The sequence below is a fragment of the Perissodus microlepis genome, chromosome 18, assembly GCF_051167445.1.
Source record: "Perissodus microlepis isolate ML-2025 ecotype Zambia chromosome 18, ASM5116744v1, whole genome shotgun sequence".
Lineage (NCBI taxonomy): Eukaryota > Metazoa > Chordata > Actinopteri > Cichliformes > Cichlidae > Perissodus > Perissodus microlepis.
In genome coordinates, this window is record NC_140478.1 from 35,479,249 (window position 1) to 35,497,870 (window position 18,622).

The following is an 18,622-nucleotide window of genomic DNA, read 5'->3' on the forward strand; positions in this document are numbered from 1 at the left end:
AGACTCAACTTTCATAAGTGCATGAAACAGAACCCAGATGGCCTTTATGCACCATCTGATATCTTATCCCTGAAAAACTGAGGTCAGCAGAGAAAGTGATCATTAACCTGAAATATTTACATTTTTTAAACTCACTTGAATTTGGTCAATTAAACCTAATATTTACCAATTTCAGTAGAAAAGGTGCGCCTGATATTCTTTGTCTAATTCACTAAAATGTTTTTTTAAAAGGTTTCCTTTGGTAGATGGTGGAAAACAGGAATATTTCTGTCATTTAATAGTTTATCTATTACTTCATTTCTTTGGTTTAGCATGAATGGCCATGGGGGAGGTCTTTATCAGTAAAAAGCTCAAAATGTACCCCCTCCTGTGCATTTTCCATTGGGCCAGATTGGAGTCCTTGCAGGGCTGATTGTGGCCCCCGGGCCTTATGTTTGTTTTCTCCTGGAAGCTCTGCAAGTGGAAATGACAAGAATCTGGGACATGAAGTGAAAACATGGATGTTTGTCCACATCTGTTTGACTTTTATAGAGAAAATAATCCCTTGATGATTATTTTCTGCTGTATTATTTGTGCATTTGCAGATCTGGGTGCACAGTGGCCACAACGCCAGCGGTTACTTCACCGTCTACGGGGACGAGGCGCTGCAGTCCGACCATTTCAACTCCAGGCTCAGCTTTGGAGACACGCAGACCGTCTGGGCTCGGACCGGATACCTGGGCTTCCTGCGCAGGACGGAGCTCACCGACGCCAGCGGAGGTCAGAGCGGGCCGTTCGTCGAACACGGTCGACGTGGTTAATGGGGCTGCGGCTGACCTTTAATGATCTCGCACAACAACGAGGAGGAAACGATTAAACGGCTTCAGCGCTGATTTTAAGTGCTGCCGGCTCCTCCTGATTGGCTCTTTCTCTCTGCTGAGATCAAGTCTGATATTTAAAACACTCAAATGTTTATTTCCAGCTCATAACAGTCAGATATTCAGACATGTTGAGCATCTGCAGAAAACGCTGAGTTTACTTTGCGACTTTAATCTGTGCAGGAAGACCGTTCACGTTAAAAGCTTTGATGACTCGTACATTAATCTAAAAGCGCAGCATGGTGGCTTGAAAGGAAATCTGTTCGTGTCCACAGAGCGCCACGATGCCCTGTACGTGGTCGGTGCTTTGGAGGAAGCCATGGAACTCAGAGGGATGCGTTACCACCCCATCGACATCGAGACCTCCGTCATCAGGACGCACAAGAGCATCACAGAGTGGTGAGCAGCAGCCAATTATGACATTATAGTGTCTTTATGAAAAAATAAGAGTTTGTTGTTCCGCTCTCGCCACGCCTTTCCGTATGACATGTTACTCGATATGGTTTCTTGACATTTTTTTCACCAACTTTAACCTTGGACGCTAACAATCAAGGTCAAACGCAAATGCTTCGCCAGCCTAGGTACTCATGTCCCCCGAGGCCTAGTACATTGTCTTGAAGTTTGAAGAATAAAGTTATTCCAGGTTTTCACATTTGTTTTGCCTCGATCGAGCTTTTATTAGAATCTGCTGTCACATCAAATTTGAACGTGATATCTTAAAAACTGTGGATGAGAGCTGCCAACACGTCGATTACACACTCCGCCCCTTCTGGGGTGACAAGAATTCAAGTTTTCGTCATGTGTGTCCGCAGCGCGGTGTTCACGTGGACCAACCTGCTGGTGGTGGTGGTGGAGCTGGACGGTTCGGAGCAGGAGGCCCTGGACTTGGTCCCCCTCGTCACCAACGTGGTGCTGGAGGAGCACTACCTGATCGTGGGCGTGGTGGTGGTGGTGGACATCGGCGTCATCCCCATCAACTCCAGAGGGGAGAAGCAGAGGATGCACCTGCGGGACGGCTTCCTGGCCGACCAGCTGGACCCAATCTATGTGGCCTACAACATGTAGCGCCCCCTGGTGGCTGAAGAATTATTGAGGAAGATGCAAAGACAATTCTGCTCCAGAGACCGAAGGAAGGAAAAGCGGAGCCGAGGCAGAGTTTCCGGCACGAGGGGGAGGAGGTGGTCGACTTTTTTGCCCTGAATTTTGGTGCTTACTCCCAGGCTGCGTAACCGCTGCAAACTAGCTCCCAGAATCCAGCGCTGGCATCTAGATTGCATTCAGGTCATACTCAGTCTGAGAGGAAGTGCGGTCCCCGGGTCGTGCCGACTGTTTACCGAAAAGTGGAAAACTCGCAGCAGTAGAGGACAATCGTTAGGAAAGATCCCGGCTTTTAAAGTGCGTGTGGCTCACTCTCTATTTTCATGTTATTTGCTTTCCTTAGGCTATTTTTTTGAAAAGGATATTTACACACAAAGAGAAAAAAAACCTAAATGATATCGACCATTACAAAGTGCGACATATGTTTTGATACGAGGGCGGGGTCTGAGGGGAGCGCGTCGCAGCCGCCCCCCGGTTTTACGATGAGGTACGTTTCTTTCGTATTTTTCTTGTTGTTTTGGAATCGTTATTTTCTGAAGCCCCATCTCAGCTAAAGTCAACGTGCTAATTTTCATATACTAACAGCTGCAGCCTTCAACTCAGTTTATTTTTCCGTACAAACTAACGGCTTCGACCGAAGCTAAACACATAAATTCATATCATGTAAGTATGTACAAACAGAAACTGATTTAATTTATTTTGTTTCTCTGTTAGAAGTATATGACGAGACATTCGAGAATGTTTTGCTCTTGAATATTTGCTAATATTACGAAAAAGAAAAAAGCATTGTATTATCTTGAGTGAAACAAACTCACATCAAGCCTATTATTGAACATAGAAATATATGATTATAGATTATATTGAAGATGAGCGTAAGGATTAATCCCAGACAAAAGCAGAAGCATGAGGGGCCGTGTGTCTGCACGTTGGTCTGAAAGGTGTCGGTCAAATGGAAATTATAAAAGCGATGCTCCGAGTTTTATTCCAGCTTTCGTGTGAAGAGTTCTGATCCTGTCCTGGGAATAAACAGAAACGTTGTTTTTATGCTCTTAAATATTAAAACAAATCCCTAAAAGTTCCCAAAAGTTATTTTTATAGTCGGCTCTTTTTCTAATAACAGAGGATGAAAGTAAAACTTTGCCAGAAATGTAAAGAATCAGAAGTTTAGGTGTTATTGAAATGTTGCTCTGTTTGAATTTGCCTTTATTTTAGATTTCTATCTATTATTGGGGCAACTTTTCCAGCTCAGTCACAGGGATAATTATTTGCCTACAAGGGGATGGAGAGCATTGAGTGTCAGGGCTGTCACGATGTTACAGTGAAGTTCATCGCAGTAACGATGTCATCATGATATCTGTAGCTGTAGCATTTTAGATTAATAGTAAATAATGGAAAATTCATCTACAACTTTGTTTTGTTGACTTTTTAATCATTTTAAAAGCCTAAATGTCTCGTACTGTCTCTCAGTCAAAGTAAAGTTGTAAATTTTAGATCCTGACAAATTTATCACGTTTGCCGATTTATCAGGAGGAGCGTTTTAGATATACTGATCCATGAAAATTAAAGAAGAGGTGGGAGAAATGCCCTCCATACATATGGATGAGTCAGCTCATCCGGGCTGGAGAATAATGAAATTACACACAGCAAATGTAAGTGAAATCTGTTTGTTAAATCTTCAAATATCAGTATCGCTCTCAAGAATGACAAAGAAATGATTTCCTTCAGATAGAGACACGAGAGTGGGAAAGTGGTTTGATAGCAGGGATTAAGAGGCGGGGATTGAAAAGTAAATTATGATATGATAGTGGCACATTACGTTGCTGTTAACCGTAACATAATAAAGTGTGTGGCATACGGCATCACGTTCCCCTCGTTTATAAGCATCAGCAGGAGAATGAAGACTGATTCAAAGTATTTCACTAAAAATATCGATATTTGGCACTAGTATCAGCATGTTGCTGTGTTTACATTTTAGCCCACTTCAGTTTGGAACTACAGATCTCGTGACTAATGCAGTCCAATAATTTATAACAAACAAACAGCGTCTCCGGTGTCACGTCTTTTGAAAATCCATCATCTGAGTCAGGAGATTCGATGCCATCTAGTGGCGACTAGAGGGAATTACAACAGGCTTGTTTTTGGTGTCGTTGGCACCTTTGGATCAGAACTCTTCACGCGTCACGTTTCTCTGGGAACAAACAGGTTTACTGATCTTTAAAATGTTCAGAAGTAGGAACATCTGTCGCTTTTCAAACTCTCACAGCTGGAACGAAACGTTCCTTCAGACAGACCGTCAGCAGCGCCCGTTGGACTCATTTTATCACCTCCGGCTCGGAAAAGGCGAATCACCCCAAAGTGGCAGTTGTAAATATCAAAGTGGGAAGTCCTTCATATTTTTACACGGACTGATCAATCAGGGCTCATACAGTGATGTCACAACAGGAAGAAAGGTGTTTTTGCCAGAGACCCTTTAACTCGTTAGAGCTGCGGGGAGGTCGGAGCAGGAGGGCCTTCTTCATCGTCTTTGGCGGAGAATGTTCTAGTTTCAATGCCAGGATTTTTTTTTTTAAGTAAAAAAAAAAAAAAAAGCACTTTCTTCAGAGTTTGTTTTTCTTTCTTTTATCGGCAAAATGTATGTCCCTTTTTTTAAGGTTAAAAATGTCTTATTTGAGTTGACAAAATCTTTCAGTTAAATAAACATTTCAACAATTTTGACAAGAATTTGATGTTTGTCTTATTTGCTGTTCTGCAACGTTGTTACTGTATGCATCACACGGTGATTCCTCCTGAGTTTTAAAATGTTGCTGATTGAAAACTTTCATGAATATTCCACATTCTTAATTACATCTGAGACGCTATACAACATAAAACTATAGTATTGTGCAAAAGTGTTGAGCCGCGCAGGTCGCTCTGTATTTTGGAGACAAACATGTTTAATTCTTTAAAGTGGTCTTGAGCTACAGTTCTCCCGGAAACACAACTTAGCAAAGAGCCTTTATCTTTTGGGCAGTTTTACTAGCAGCTTGTTGATAAAACACTGTTCCCTCCTCAATCCATGAAAAACACCAACCATAGCGGTTGGGGTGGCTGTAGCTCAGGTGGTGGAGCAGATCAGCTACTGATTGGAAGGTTGGAGGAGCCAGGAATCGAACCACCAGTCTGCATGCCAAATATCCTTGGGCAAGATACGAACCCCAAATTGCCCTCCGATGCGTTCATCGGAGTGTGAATGCTTATTAGTTGCACTTCACACCACGATGGAACAATGAATCCAAACGTGAAAGTTTGGTTCAAATCATCGTCAGGACAAAAGGTACAACAGTTTCAGTACCTGTAAAACAGGAGACTCGGTTGTGAGTTTTTGCCGATTCAGCCCGCGGTGTTCGAGATCTCGTCAATAAGAACACAAATTTTATAGTCAGACTTTTGTCCACCAAGCACGACCATCGGGTTATTTTCACGATGACAGTGATCCCAAACACTTTTCCAGTGCAGTAAAATCATGTCTGGATAGCAAAGCAAAGGTAATGATGAAGAATAAAGGTGGTCATACAAAATACGTGTTCAAACAAAGACTTCCAAGTTCGTTAAAATCGTACAAACTCTTTTAGCTTATATAGTGCATTTTCACTTCAATAAACCACTGCAACCAAACCAAAAGTTACTGACGCAAGAATGCTTTGTGGGAATTATGTCACATATCATTCTTACCTTTGATGTCTTGATGTTGGTTTTCCTTCAGCCACATTTGGAAATCTGAGTTTAAAGAAACAGTCATTTTTAAATAGTTACTCTGTATGATGCTGATTAACTGTAAATAGTTCCTGATTACTGGTAAACAAGTAAACAATATTAAACTAAAGTAAAAATGCATATCTTAGATACAACCTGCATTATGAAATGCATCATATCTTCAAAAGAAACCAAAACGGACTCTGGAGAACTTGTTGATACATTTATTTCCTCCATGTTAGCACATAGAATATATTTATATACATATTGCTAGCTAAAGTGTCAAAGAAAAAGGGAGAAAACAAAAGAGCATAGAAAATGTTAAGCCACGAGTAAAAGTTTACATATGGACAGAACAACAGGAAGTGAGAACAAAGAAACCTTTACACTGATTTTATTCCTGCTAAAAGTACTTAAAGTACAAAGAGGATCCATGTAGTACACATGTACTAAAATACCCCGAAATAAGAACAGCGAAAAGGCAAAAATGATTGGACAATTTGATCGATTCACTCTTATTCAAGCTGAAAACAGCATTGAGGAGGGGGATATAAATCATTGTCATATTGCGTTACTCTGAAGGAGTGCAATCACGCCTTTTCTGTTTACGTGAGGGGAAGAAACCGAACGAGGAGCTGGAGGTACACCTTTACTCATGCAGTTCAAAAAGCAGAAATGCAAACTGGAATGGCATCAAAGCTTTACACGTGGCCAGAAAAAGAAAGGTTTAACATAAAAATCACGTCGAAAGCTTCATGGCTCGATGGACAAATATAAAAACAATAAGAAAAAAGAAAAATCAAAGCTGCAGCCTCGCAGGTCACGTGTAACACAAACCCCGCGTCCGGTTCGGAAAACGGTCGGCTTTAAAAAGAGATGCTGAAATGTTGAGACACACTGAAGAAGCTTAAAAGAACAATAACTAAATCTCTCTCTCTCTCTCTCTCTCACACTCACACACACACACCTGATATGATTGTAAAAAACTACAACTAACAGTCATCCGCAGGGGAAAAAAAAATCATTTACAATGTACAAATAAGATGACGGAGGGGACAGAAGGATGTTTTATTTACACGTAGTGCACTGAAGATGAGAACTGAGCTATGAGAACATGACAGGAGTAACGCACACATCACATCATAAAGGATTTAATGAGTTTTCATGTCTGAGGGACGTTTCAGAGGAACAACCGTTACCGTAAATTCTCTAATAGTGGGCAGCCCAAAAATCACGGTTTAGGTTCATTATCAACAAATTCAGTAAACGGTAAAATCAACAATGATTTAATCTCATTAGTGAGGCTGTGTCTGTGTGTTACACACTTTCAATCTGTCAGAGCAACTACTGCACAGGGACAACAAATCTTAGTCGTCTCTGGTGACGTGTGATTAATTCACACAAGTCTTAATTGTGTGTCCTGATTAGTAAACAGGACTAATCTGATGGTTAAAAAAAAAAAAAGAAGAAAAAAAAAAGTCCACACCAAATGGTTTCCTCACAAAAAAGTCAAAAAGATCATTGAATAAAAAAATAAAATAAAATCATTAAAAGTTATATTTGAGATTGTTGCTGCAGACATTCGAGATCTTGATTTTATTAATTTCTTTAGCTGTGTTTAGAAACGTAAAAGCTACACCAGTCTACCCATCAAACTTCCTGTTAATGAAATGCATTTCCTCCAATTTCACAATAAAAGCTGTTCAAGGTAAAAGTAAGAGCTCATAAAAATGTCGCCCTACATGGTAGCATGCAGTGAAGTGTGCAGATCACATAAAGTAAATGTTGATTACTAAATCGGTTTTTGAGGGTTGGTGAATAAATTTACCTTTTTGTTAAAAAAAATTACAAAAACACTTTAAGTAACAGAAGTAAGAAGTACGTAGCTTATTTAGTATTTGTGTGAACTGGTCAAACAAAACAGGCACTTTATAGTGAAGAAATTATTTTAAGCTCCGTTTTAGTTTGTGTTGTTGCATTTTGTCACAGTTACTACATTAAATAAGGATTCTATTACAGTGTTTTTGCACCGCTCAGATGTTTCATAAAGAAGAAAAACATGAAAACATCCAGCACAGTAACAAGTTTTAACCACTTTGTTACATCAGAAATCTTCTTCTTTGAAAAATGGGCCCGATTAAGTGAAACCCATTTAACAGAGTCGGTGTGTTCACTGCACTTTACCGGACTTGTTAAACTCATTTCAGCTCTATATTTTCTACTAGTGTAGCTTTTCATGACTCACAGCTGGAAACCCCCACAATTATTTTTTGTCTTTAAAAAAAACAAACAAACAAACAAAAAAAAAAGGTTACAGAAATGTTCTATTGTTATTTGAAAAAAATCAAAAGAATAAAGTGTAACAGCCTGATTAGCTGGTGCTCATTGGGACAAATATTGCATGTTGCTGTTGGAGAAAGCTGATCTCTTCAAACATTCGACTGCTAAAACACAGCACGTAGTGCATACAATGATTCTGTAGCGTGGAAGGATGGAGGCTTCGTTCACAGCGAACAGCACTGAAACTACAGGGCTGCCCACCATGTGAGAATTCACGGCGTCTTATTTTTCATATGTTAAAGGAAAAAGGCAACTTGGGGTAAAGCAAGTTTCTCTCATCTTTCATAACTGAAGAAACAGTCAAACAAAAAACAAACAAACAAAAAACCCCATTAAAAACTGGCAATTTTATTGCCCCATCAAAAAGAATTTAAATAAAAAAAGTGATTCTAAGCACCGTAATTAGACATCAACACTCAACACTGAGCACAGGGGGAGGAAAAGAAAAAGTTTGATCATTCATATTTGCATATTTTTTATATTGGTCCATCCATTATCACTTCTTTATGGAGACCAGACGTCTGGTCGTTTTTTCCTGCTTATTTTCCCTTAATGAATGAAAAAACTATGAAACTATCTACATGCATGTGGCCTCACTGGGTGAGAGGATGAGAAGAAGAAACAGGCACCGACCACCAACTACAGCATACGCAGTGAAAGAGTCTCATAGCTAGTCACTTCAGATTAAAGGGGGAAAAAAAAAAGAAATGATGAGGAATCTCGAGTGTACGTCACTAGAAAAATGACACCGATGACGCTCCGGAAAATATACATCTTTTTTTTTTTCTTTTTTTTAAATACACTGCAGGAGGGCGAAGAGAGGAGAGGAGTCGCCGCCAGATGTTCTCAGGTAGGTTCATCAAAAGGTGCGACTTTTTTTGGCAATATTACAAGCATTTGGGTTGTTAAGAAAATGAAATGTGCAAACAAAAAAACTAAAAAAAAACCCACCCAACAACAAAACTGTCAAATCATGTAACCTCTCTAAGATCCAGCTCAGGAAAGATTGCTGTACATCCCCTTGGCTTCAGTACAAACTCAAAACTTCCTGGTTTTATCCAACTCATAAGAAAAACAAACAACAGTCTAGTCCCCCCAAAAAAAGAAACCAAAAATGTGCATAATTACAATAAAAATCTCTCATGGAAGATTATTTTTTTTTGGTCGGCATCTTTTAAAGCCGACTTTTTGACCCTGTTCCCAATAAGTGAGTTTAGGACAATAAAATTTTCGATAAAAATGGTAAAAGGTGCTATCCACCGCAATCGATTCGTGAAAAGAATAAATTGCATTAAAGTCAGCGAGCCTTTTAATCCACAATTTAATGTTTTTTTTGTTGTTTTTTTTCTTTTTAAATCGGTTTTCTGTATGAAAGCGGAGTCAGTCTGATGCTGCGATGGTGCTTACGGTACCTTTTTTAAATGTTCTGTAGGATCGACGGCGTGCGCTTTGCTGCATTTACAGTAAGAAAAAGGTTTCTTTTAAAAAGTCAGGTAATAAAATGTATTCAGTTAATGCTCACCTGTTCCTACACACTTAAATAACACATTCTCCAACACAAAATTAGCACTTCAGTAAAAAAAAAGAAAAAAAGAAGAAGAAAAAAAACAAGAGGTCATAACTCGTTCGAGCCATGCTGTTGAGCAAACTGTTCACTGTTCAGAAAAAATAAAAGCGTAGAAAGTAAAATCAATACAATGGGTACATTAAATAATAGAAACAAAACCGCTCGGCACGCACAAAAAAACCATCGGGTCCACAAAGTTTCAGGAAGGCAAGTCGAGAAGCAGGAGGGAGAAGAGTGTTTGTGTTTGTTGTAGACACTGACTGACAGGAGGAGGCGAGGACAGAGCCAATGGCGTGCTGTGTAAGGTAGGGGCGGGGCTTGTTCATTCATCTCTTCCTGCGGCAGGTTCGTTTGTGGTCGGCGTGCCAGTGCTCCTGCTGACATTTGATGGAGCAGTACGAGGTGTTCCAGCAGCAGTGGTACATGGCCTCCTCCTCGCAGTTATAACACTGCAGGCACAGAAAACAGCCAAAGGTAAACAAAAACAGGTAAACAAGACCTCAGCTGCTTTTTTCCTATTAGTGCCTACTCGGATCGACTCGCCACAGCTCGCCAGGACTCAACTCTGATCGACTGTTCTTCCGTTACAATTTAGAACCTCCTAATGTGGTCGTTGTCATAGCAACACGACTTAATATGTGGCTCGAACGCAAAGGTGGACGTCGAGGTGAGAATATACCCGCTGCTGTCTGTGAATTTTCGTCAGATTCTGCGAACATGGCGTCATTTTTTGTAGCCTTTACCCTCGTAGCTGGGTTTCAAAAATGGCGGTTTTGAGAACCAGACGCTCGCATGTCTGCTTGAGTGACGCTACTGACCAGCCAATCGGTGGCGTGCAGGCTGACGCCGTCACATTTCAGTACCTGCTCAGACAGCGGTGAACTGAGCGGATCCGAGTAGGTACTAATGGAAAAGGAGCTATAATAATAATAATAATAATAATAATAATAATAATAATAAAACACATGTATAATACACTGGTTCCAGGTTTTTTCATGTGATGACCTTAAATCTGCGTTTTAAATCACTGACAGTGGGATTTCTTTGGGTTGTGAAAATCATCTTGGACAAAAAAAAAAATTGGAAGATTGTGTTTGTGCGTTTTTATAACTAATAAAAGAAGAAGTCTTCTTTATATTCAGGCACACTTTAAGCTCTCGGTTAACTGAACTCACCCACTGCTTCTTCTTGGTCTGGGAGATGAGCTGTTTGTGTTGAGCCACCAGCTTCTTCACCTCCTCCACCAGCTCCTCTTTGCACTTCTCCTTCACCTGCTTACATTTCCTCTCCATCTCCGCCTGAGCTCCAGCCACCGCCTTACTCACCGCCTGGCGTTTCTCCTCCTCCATCTCTGCACGGAGCTGTAGAGAACACGCACACTTACGTTTGGAACTGGTCCAAAGTGCTCTCCATCATTAGAAGACAAACCCGAGTCGTTTCATACAAACACACCTTCTCCAGAGCTTCTCTGACGACCCTCTCCGTCTCCCTCTTGTTGTCGGCCTTCATCATCTCCTTCACGTCGTTGAAGACCTTGGTGTACTTCTCGTGGCACATGTTCTGACAGGCGCCATCGCTGTTGGTCTGCGTGCCGCGATGCAGCGTGCGCGGCAACCCCCCGTTGGCCTTCTTGGTCTGCGTGGACACAGACAGCTTTTCTGGCTGCTGCGGTGCCGACGACACCGGGATCTCCTGGCTGGAGCTGACGGCCTCCATCTCCGGCTCCGGGTCCTAAGGGAAAGGATGTGATGTCTCTTAGAAGTGACAGGACAGCAGGATGCTTCTGTGCCAGCTGTCACACAGATTCCTCCATCTTGGCCTGCAGCTGGTTACAGTAGTTCCTGCTCAGCTATAAGCCACTCTAACCAGAAAACATGAGCGCTGAGAGCTTGCAGCTCCAATCCAGGACAGACAAAATCTGAAGTGCCTTAAAGTATCAGTATCAACCTGGATTTCTCTTTGAGAAAAAAAATTTATGCATTTAAAAAAAAATTATTCCTCAAAAATAACTTCAAGCTATTTGAGCACAAACCCCGTCTGTCTGCAAATGTTTGTTCCGACCACCGAGGAGCTTTTGCATTCTTCATTTAGAAATTTCCACCCACTCGTTGCTTCAGATCGCTTCAAGCGATGCTGAAGTGGTTCATGCTGGATTTTAAAGTCTGCTTTTGATCACTGCCCTGAAGAACCCACTCATTTCTTTTAGTTCACTTTCCTGCACAACATTTGCACCCACAGTTTGCAGGGATTTAGTGACATGTCATGTGTCCCCTCTACATAACCCCAAGTCAGAATATTTCCACCCTCACGCTTATGCCATGTACTTAGCATATAGCATCAGGTTATAAATCAGTTTGCAGCCAAAGAACACAAAATATATAACAGCTGCTTACACTGACTTCTTCTTTGGGCTCAACCGTGTGAGTCCGACGGCTTTTCTTCGCCTTGGGCTCCTGGCTGCCTTTGAGCTGGGAAAAAAAAACAGAAAGGGTCAATAATCAGTGAGTACGCTGATGTCCCAGCAGGCTTTATTAAATGATGACAGAAAAGATGGAAACAAAGTGCTGTAAGGATATTAAAGAAAGTAGTTTAAAAATAACCTTTAAAGGCTGGTAAAGACAGTTTTAAACAGTTCACAGATTATCATCATGTCTAAATCAGTACTCACAATTAGACTAATTTAAGGAACTCAGGATCTAATAAGGAATTTCTCATAAAACAAAACAAAAATCTACCAAAACTAAGTCAATAACATTTTTATAGCTGCTTTTTAAGTGTATAATTCATGTATTAACCGATTTAAGCATTACAGTTACTGCTCAATAGAAAATATCTGATTCAAGTTTGTTTCCATGTGTCCTTAATAGTTGTGTCAGTATGATTTATGTTTTATTAGCCTCATAATTTAAGGATTTGCATCCAAAGGAACTCGGAAAATTACAAAACACTCAGCCAACAATGCAGCAGTTCAGCCACCAGAGGGCACTGTTTGTTTTATTTTAGTCTAATCTACCCGAGTTGGGTTTATTTTAGTGCCAAGTTGTGTTAAAGTTTTGTGTGTGTTTTCTGTAACTAAACTTTTTTTTTAATGCAACAGCTTTTGGTTTGGTAAGTTTATGATCAAACTACCTGTCGCTTCGGTGTGTTTAAGCGTTTTAGGACGAGTTTGAGGCGTGTGGTCGCTCTAAATATAAAAGGTGCTATAGAAGAGAAACCCTCACAGGAAGTGTAAACACGACTCAAGGTCAAGTTGTGAATGTTTGCATCTTTGGGTCCTGTGTAGAAACTTATTAGCCCTTTGTGACGAGTTGGTTTATATCCTAATCAGGTCTAAGCTTTTTCCTGTTATGTACTTGTTATTTTTAAAGAAAGCATGTCCTCATATGGGCCAGTGCATTTATTTTACAGTAACACAGTATAAAGTCACAACTGACTCTATACTAGTACGCAGAGCTGTGAGGAACTTAGTTTTTTTCTTTTGAACTACTACATTGTTGCAGGAACATTGTTGCGTCCTTTAAAAAGAGCGCTAAACTACACTGCACACCCAAACCTCAAACAACTTCATTCACACAAACTGGAACATTACCGGGTCAACTGTCATAGTTTTCACATGATGAAAACCGGAAACAAAAAAGGGACAAAGCATTTATTCCCAGAGGTTCGACTATCCGGTCAAAAATGTTAATGCTGCTCTTTTCATCCAGGGAAACTGAGAACCTTCCAGGCCTTCATGACTTTCACGTTAGCTTCAAAACTGGCTTTTGTGCTTTTTAGAAAAAAACCTCATTAAGTTTTAAGGGGGGCTTTGAAACAGAAACAACATTAAAAAGCTATTTTTGAAAGTAAGAAACAACAAAAAGATTGTTTCCGGGTGTACAACTGATACTGGGCCCATCCAGGGTGTACTGGAGAGGTGAAAGTCTCAGCATGTCACTGGAAGAGCTCAGCAGACAGCTGGAGAGAGGGAGGTCAGGCCATCTCTGCTTTCTCTGCTGCCGCAACAACCCCGCAGAAAATGAACAGAGGAAGTATGCAGACGTGGAAGACTAACGGAAATCAAAATCCCATGAAGACATTCTCTTGGCCGTCTTTGGCCTCCAACATCTTATCCTGTAATTCACAAAGTAGAAAAGGGGATTAAAAGCGTGATGGCTCCACTTACATGGCGGACCTGCTCATTGCTGGTGGAGGAGATGCTGGACTCTGCTTCGTCCGTCCGCTCCATCCTGTCCGTCCTCACGCTGCCCTCCTCCTGCTGCTGCCGCTGACTCTGTTGGTGTGGCGGGCTGCCGTCCTCCATCTTCGTTTTCCAGAAGCGTCCTTCCTTCAGGAAGCTCTGGTACACCTCCAGCTCCTCACACGCTTTTTTCCAACCATTGCTGCGCTTCACCTGCAGCTGCTGCACGCTCACCTTGATGTCCTGGATGTTCTCTGAGGGGATCCACGCTCTGCAGGCCAACAAAGAAGAACAACCATTACGATTGACAGGTTTCAAGTTCTATTCAACTTCAGTTTAGTGTTGAGAAATGATTTTAAAAGTAATTTAAAGTAAGAATCTGGTGTAAAACAGTCACGGCATGCGGCGCTGTCTGAAAATAAACAATCAGAGAAGTCATGCTGTGCTTTGTTATAGTTGTGCTAACCTCTGGTGTTGATGTCCAAAGAAGCGTACGTCCACCTGGTTGTCCTCTCTCTGCAGGACTTTGGCTGGCCAGTAGCCAAAACCTTTCATCTTGGCCCAAACCAAGTCATGGCTGGGGCTCTGCCACGCAACACAGAGAAAACTTATCAGGAACAAGACGCAACAGACGTGATCAGCTCATTTACAGAGATCGTTCTGTAAAAGTAACAGACATTCAGCACACAGTAAAGCTGCATTTCTCCGCTGCCGTCAGCACAAATATTTGCATGAATAAAGATTATTTTTCTGCTGCTAAAAGGATTAAAGTGGAAATTTAGCCTCTTGAAGCCACTTTGTTTATACTCACACAGGGATAACAGAACCAGTTGTCGGGCCGGGCGTTCGACAGGTAGAAACAGTTCTTGCATAGCAACAACTCATTCAACTGGAAGACAGAGAGAGTGGGAGGAAAGAGATAAAGGAGTGCTCATTGTCCCAAAAAACACATCTCAACTTGTCACCAATTAAAGTTAATCAAAGGAGCTGCGCGATGAACTCCAAACTCGAGTGTAACAGGAAACGATAAAAAGACGATACCTCGTGACACGTGTCACTGAAGAGCAACCGTGCAATCTCGGCCTGGTCGCTGTGAACTGCAACATACAAAATAAGACAGCAAAACCTCTCAGTCTGGTTACATCAAGGTTAATACAAGAAGAATCCCAAACCTCAACTAAAACATCAGGACATGAAACACTTTGGGTAGTGATAGTAAACCTAATGGTTTCTGGTGTTAACTCCAGGTTTGATACTCAGTTTGGTTTTTGGGATCACTCTGAATTCAAACCCAGCAGGCGCTGCTGTTAAACAATATTTTAATGAACATCCAAGGAGAAATTGTGAGGTTTAATAATGTTCTGCAAGTCATTTTGTTGTTATGGTTCTTTTTTGTTTTTTAGCCTAATGAGTTCAGCTCGTGAAGACGATTCTCTAAAGCTTCATTGAATTTATTTAAAAACCAAGCATTTGTTTCCTTTTTTAAAATTTGAGATTCAGGCTTTCAGATGATCAAATAACAAAATTTTGTTGAGCCGTAAAAGCTCGACACGTGTTACCGGTGTGTTAATTAGCCAAACATAACAAGTAAAACTCTAATGTTAAGCTATAAGCAAAGCACGCCACAGTCACATGACTTCAGCACCACCACCAGCAAATCCTGTCCTCTGTGTGAGGACATCAAATGTCCCCAACAACTTATACAGTCTCAGTTTGACACTTGCTGACACTCATCCTCTGATAAAAGCTATAAAATTCAGTTTGTTTTTTTAAACAAGGCGAAATTGTCTAAAGCTAGAATTAACCACAGATCTTAAGGCAGCAAACAAACAAACACAAAAAGAAAGCCATTTCAGACGCGAGGCAGATTAAAGGGACTTAAATGTCCAGGTGTACCCTGACTTTCATCCCACCACAGCTAGGACAGGCTGCAGCATTCCTACAACTCTGACATGGATAAGTGGAAGAACATGGATGGATGGATATACTGAAAAATTGTCAAATTGTCCAAAAATGATTCCATGCATTCAATTTATTGATTCAAATATTTAAAACAGACTAACACTAAATTTAATATTTGTTTTATTAAAATAGAATTCTTGTAAGATTCACTCTTTTTACAAAACAGTCAACATTTGGGAACTTTTTTGCTTTTTGTTAAGAGGAAACAGGGTTTACTTCAAACTCCTCAATCTAAGGTCGGTGTGTTTCATAACCAGTATGTGGCGACACATTGAACCCACCTCCGTACAGTATGGCAGTGTTGTGAACAATCATCTGAGCGTCTGCTTTGAACTCTTCAAAAGTCTTGTACTTTCCTTCAGACAGATTCTGAAAGAGTCAAAAATATTGAAAAGAAATTTATTCAGGAGGAGAACGAGGACAAAGAGTCCACTAACATGCTGAGTGTGTGTTAGGTGACTGATACACAAGAGGTTGCATCACTGAACTGTACATAATACTATGTAACAAGTGTTCCTTTTAACATTTAAGGTTTCATGTTTGTGCTGCTCAATTTCTGCGGGGAGGAATTTGATCTTCCCCAATCAAACGCTGGTACCTATGTGAGTCCAAAGTCTTTCTAGCACTGATGAGATGCCATGCTAAAGTAGCAGAGTTTTGAAAGCGGAGCAGAACAATATATTAGACAATACTGAGAATAGATTCCAGGGCACATACTTGGTTCCACCTCACAGTCTGAGAATAGCTTGACAAGGGTGTTAGTCCCATCACAAGCTGATTAGCTAATCAATAGTCATCTCAGAGAGCTCACTGGAGCGTTCGCTTTTCAGCGGAGAAATTACAGTTTCATACCACGATGGACTCAAAGTTCTGGACCCTGGAAAGTTTTTAGACTAAATCCAAGTTAAAAAAGGGGCTTCAATGTAATTCACAGAGATTACCTCCAGGTCTGTTGAAAAAAAAAAAAAAAATGTGGAAAAGAAAAATCTGCTTCTAAACTAACTGATGTTCGAATCCAGCTCACAGAAACAAGCCTGACAACCCAGATGTTAAGAGAACCCAGGAAATGATTCTGAAAACAGCCTTGAAATCACAACCTCTGCACAGTGAAGGTCAAAATGGCTGTGAAAATAACACAAATATACTTAATCAGACAAATGTAAGCGGAGCTGTGATGATGCCGAGCTCCACTGTTACCTCTTGGATGTTGGAGACGTCCAGTGCAGTGTGGATCAGTCGTCTGTACATGGGATGTTTAGTGTCTTTGCCTTTTTTGTTCAGGTCCACTGCCTGTAACGTAGACGAGGTGTAACGATAAAACGCAGTCTGACGTAGAAAAGCGGGGATGTGTTAGAGGAAGGTGACGGAGTAATGAAGGAGGGGGAGCCCGGGAGGTCTACATTGATAGAGGCAGCATGCGGGGTTAATGATGAGATTTAATATGCCTTTAAGAGGGAGACGGGGGGAAGATAACAAAGGAGAGAGGAGATGGAGGGACTGAGTGTGGGCATGGAGACGTAATGGGAGAAAAGATGAGAGGAAGGGTTGTATAATGAGGCCTTTTTTTACTATTACACTGATTCAGCTCCATATTTTTATTCTCGGACTTGAAAACAATCAATATTTATCATTAGTTTTTCTGCAGCTCCTCAGTTGAAGTTCGCGTCCGTCCACCTTTTAAGCCAGCACTCTACTAACCGGCTGCTTCTCGCGAGTAGACTGTTTAAACATTAGGTGGGCGGGGCTTCTGATGTCACAGCCAGAGCCGCGTGCCTGAGATGAAACGAAGCATTCAGAGCAGTCTGAAGCATGACTTTTTGGCTCACAGGAATTTCTCGCACATATGCTGGTCTTATTATTGAAAAACCTCAGCGTGAGCATCCACAGCTGTATATGTGTAACTACGGTAACGAAACAGGAGGAAAAAGGATTTGTAACATGCAAATCTTGTAAGCTGGATTTCCATAGTTAGGTTTGATGACAACAACAACAAAAACAACCAGGGGTAAAAGTACAGGCTGTTCTCACCCTCTCCTTCATACGCTGGACAATGAAGCGCAGGTATTTACACATCTCCTGTTTGTTTAAGTTCTTCTTTTTACTTCCCTGATGATGTGCAGAAAGAAAAAAAAACAGAGACAGACATCACATCACTGCAGGAAGTGTTATGACAGTGTAATAGAAATACATTTCAATATTAAGTCATTATGGCCCCTGGCAGCTGTTAGAAAGGCAATATCCTGAAATATTAAAAGATAAAATCCTGTTGGAGAGAAACAGAAAGCAGTGTGGGACAGAAACGGCTCTATGTGTGAAAAAAAAAAAAAAAAAAAAGACTAAGACTGTAGGATCATCTGTTTGTAAAGACCAGCCTTATTCTTAATCATCAAACAGCCCAGAATCTGTTCACTTTCTCAGGAACGTGCTTGCACTCTTCGAGCACCCACCCTGCAGACGACGCACTGCCAGGGAGATCCTCCGTCTCTGGGCTTGCACTCGTCCGACAGACACTTGAGATGATAGACTCGGAAGCAGTTGTCACATGTTAGGACGTCACCCGGTAGGTGACACTCGAAGCAGTACCAGTCGTGGCTCTCCGTCTCCCAGTCCTGCAGCGAAGACACAGCAAAGCACAAGTTTGGGTGACCCCCCCCCTCCAACCCGCCAACCACAGCAGGGGAGGAAATGATTTTTTTTTCTATCCTCCATCCTTGATTAAAGCTAGCTCACTAGGATGTCAAGCAACAGAGCAGAGAGACCAGTTAATTCCTGAAAGTGTCAGGATTTGCCCCACTGAGAAGCATCAACCTGTTTACTCAGCACTGACGAGTAAGGACCATCAAAAGCCTCAATTTTATTGGTTTAGCGCGCCATCGTAATCAAGAT

The 18,622-nt window shown here is 41.2% G+C and overlaps 2 protein-coding genes across 16 annotated transcripts in view; one reads left to right on the top strand and one right to left on the bottom strand.

Annotated features, from left to right (window-relative positions):
- LOC146368809 (disco-interacting protein 2 homolog C) overlaps nucleotides 1–4,676 on the top strand; it is a 201,714-nt gene extending 197,038 nt beyond the window's left edge. For all 10 annotated transcript variants that reach the window (XM_084912846.1, XM_084912842.1, XM_084912847.1 and 7 more), the window contains 3 exons: nucleotides 585–759; nucleotides 1,133–1,256; nucleotides 1,670–4,676. In XM_084912846.1, coding sequence (XP_084768972.1) covers nucleotides 585–759; nucleotides 1,133–1,256; nucleotides 1,670–1,922 — 552 coding nt within the window. In that variant the 3' untranslated portion in view covers nucleotides 1,923–4,676. The remainder of the gene's footprint in view (nucleotides 1–584; nucleotides 760–1,132; nucleotides 1,257–1,669) is intronic.
- A 2,868-nt stretch (nucleotides 4,677–7,544) lies between these two features.
- The window catches only part of zmynd11 (zinc finger, MYND-type containing 11), a 31,163-nt gene continuing 20,085 nt past the window's right edge, over nucleotides 7,545–18,622 (bottom strand). For 4 of the 6 annotated variants that reach the window (XM_084912848.1, XM_084912853.1, XM_084912852.1 and 1 more), the window contains 12 exons: nucleotides 18,184–18,345; nucleotides 17,765–17,842; nucleotides 16,934–17,026; nucleotides 16,018–16,105; nucleotides 14,816–14,871; nucleotides 14,586–14,663; nucleotides 14,241–14,359; nucleotides 13,760–14,045; nucleotides 11,988–12,062; nucleotides 11,047–11,325; nucleotides 10,770–10,955; nucleotides 7,545–10,043 (listed from right to left, as the gene is read on the bottom strand). In XM_084912848.1, the coding sequence (XP_084768974.1) occupies nucleotides 9,921–10,043; nucleotides 10,770–10,955; nucleotides 11,047–11,325; nucleotides 11,988–12,062; nucleotides 13,760–14,045; nucleotides 14,241–14,359; nucleotides 14,586–14,663; nucleotides 14,816–14,871; nucleotides 16,018–16,105; nucleotides 16,934–17,026; nucleotides 17,765–17,842; nucleotides 18,184–18,345 (1,623 nt within the window). In that variant the 3' untranslated portion in view covers nucleotides 7,545–9,920. The remainder of the gene's footprint in view (nucleotides 10,044–10,769; nucleotides 10,956–11,046; nucleotides 11,326–11,987; nucleotides 12,063–13,759; nucleotides 14,046–14,240; nucleotides 14,360–14,585; nucleotides 14,664–14,815; nucleotides 14,872–16,017; nucleotides 16,106–16,933; nucleotides 17,027–17,764; nucleotides 17,843–18,183; nucleotides 18,346–18,622) is intronic. The other 2 variants (XM_084912850.1, XM_084912854.1) reach the window with 1 other exon arrangement.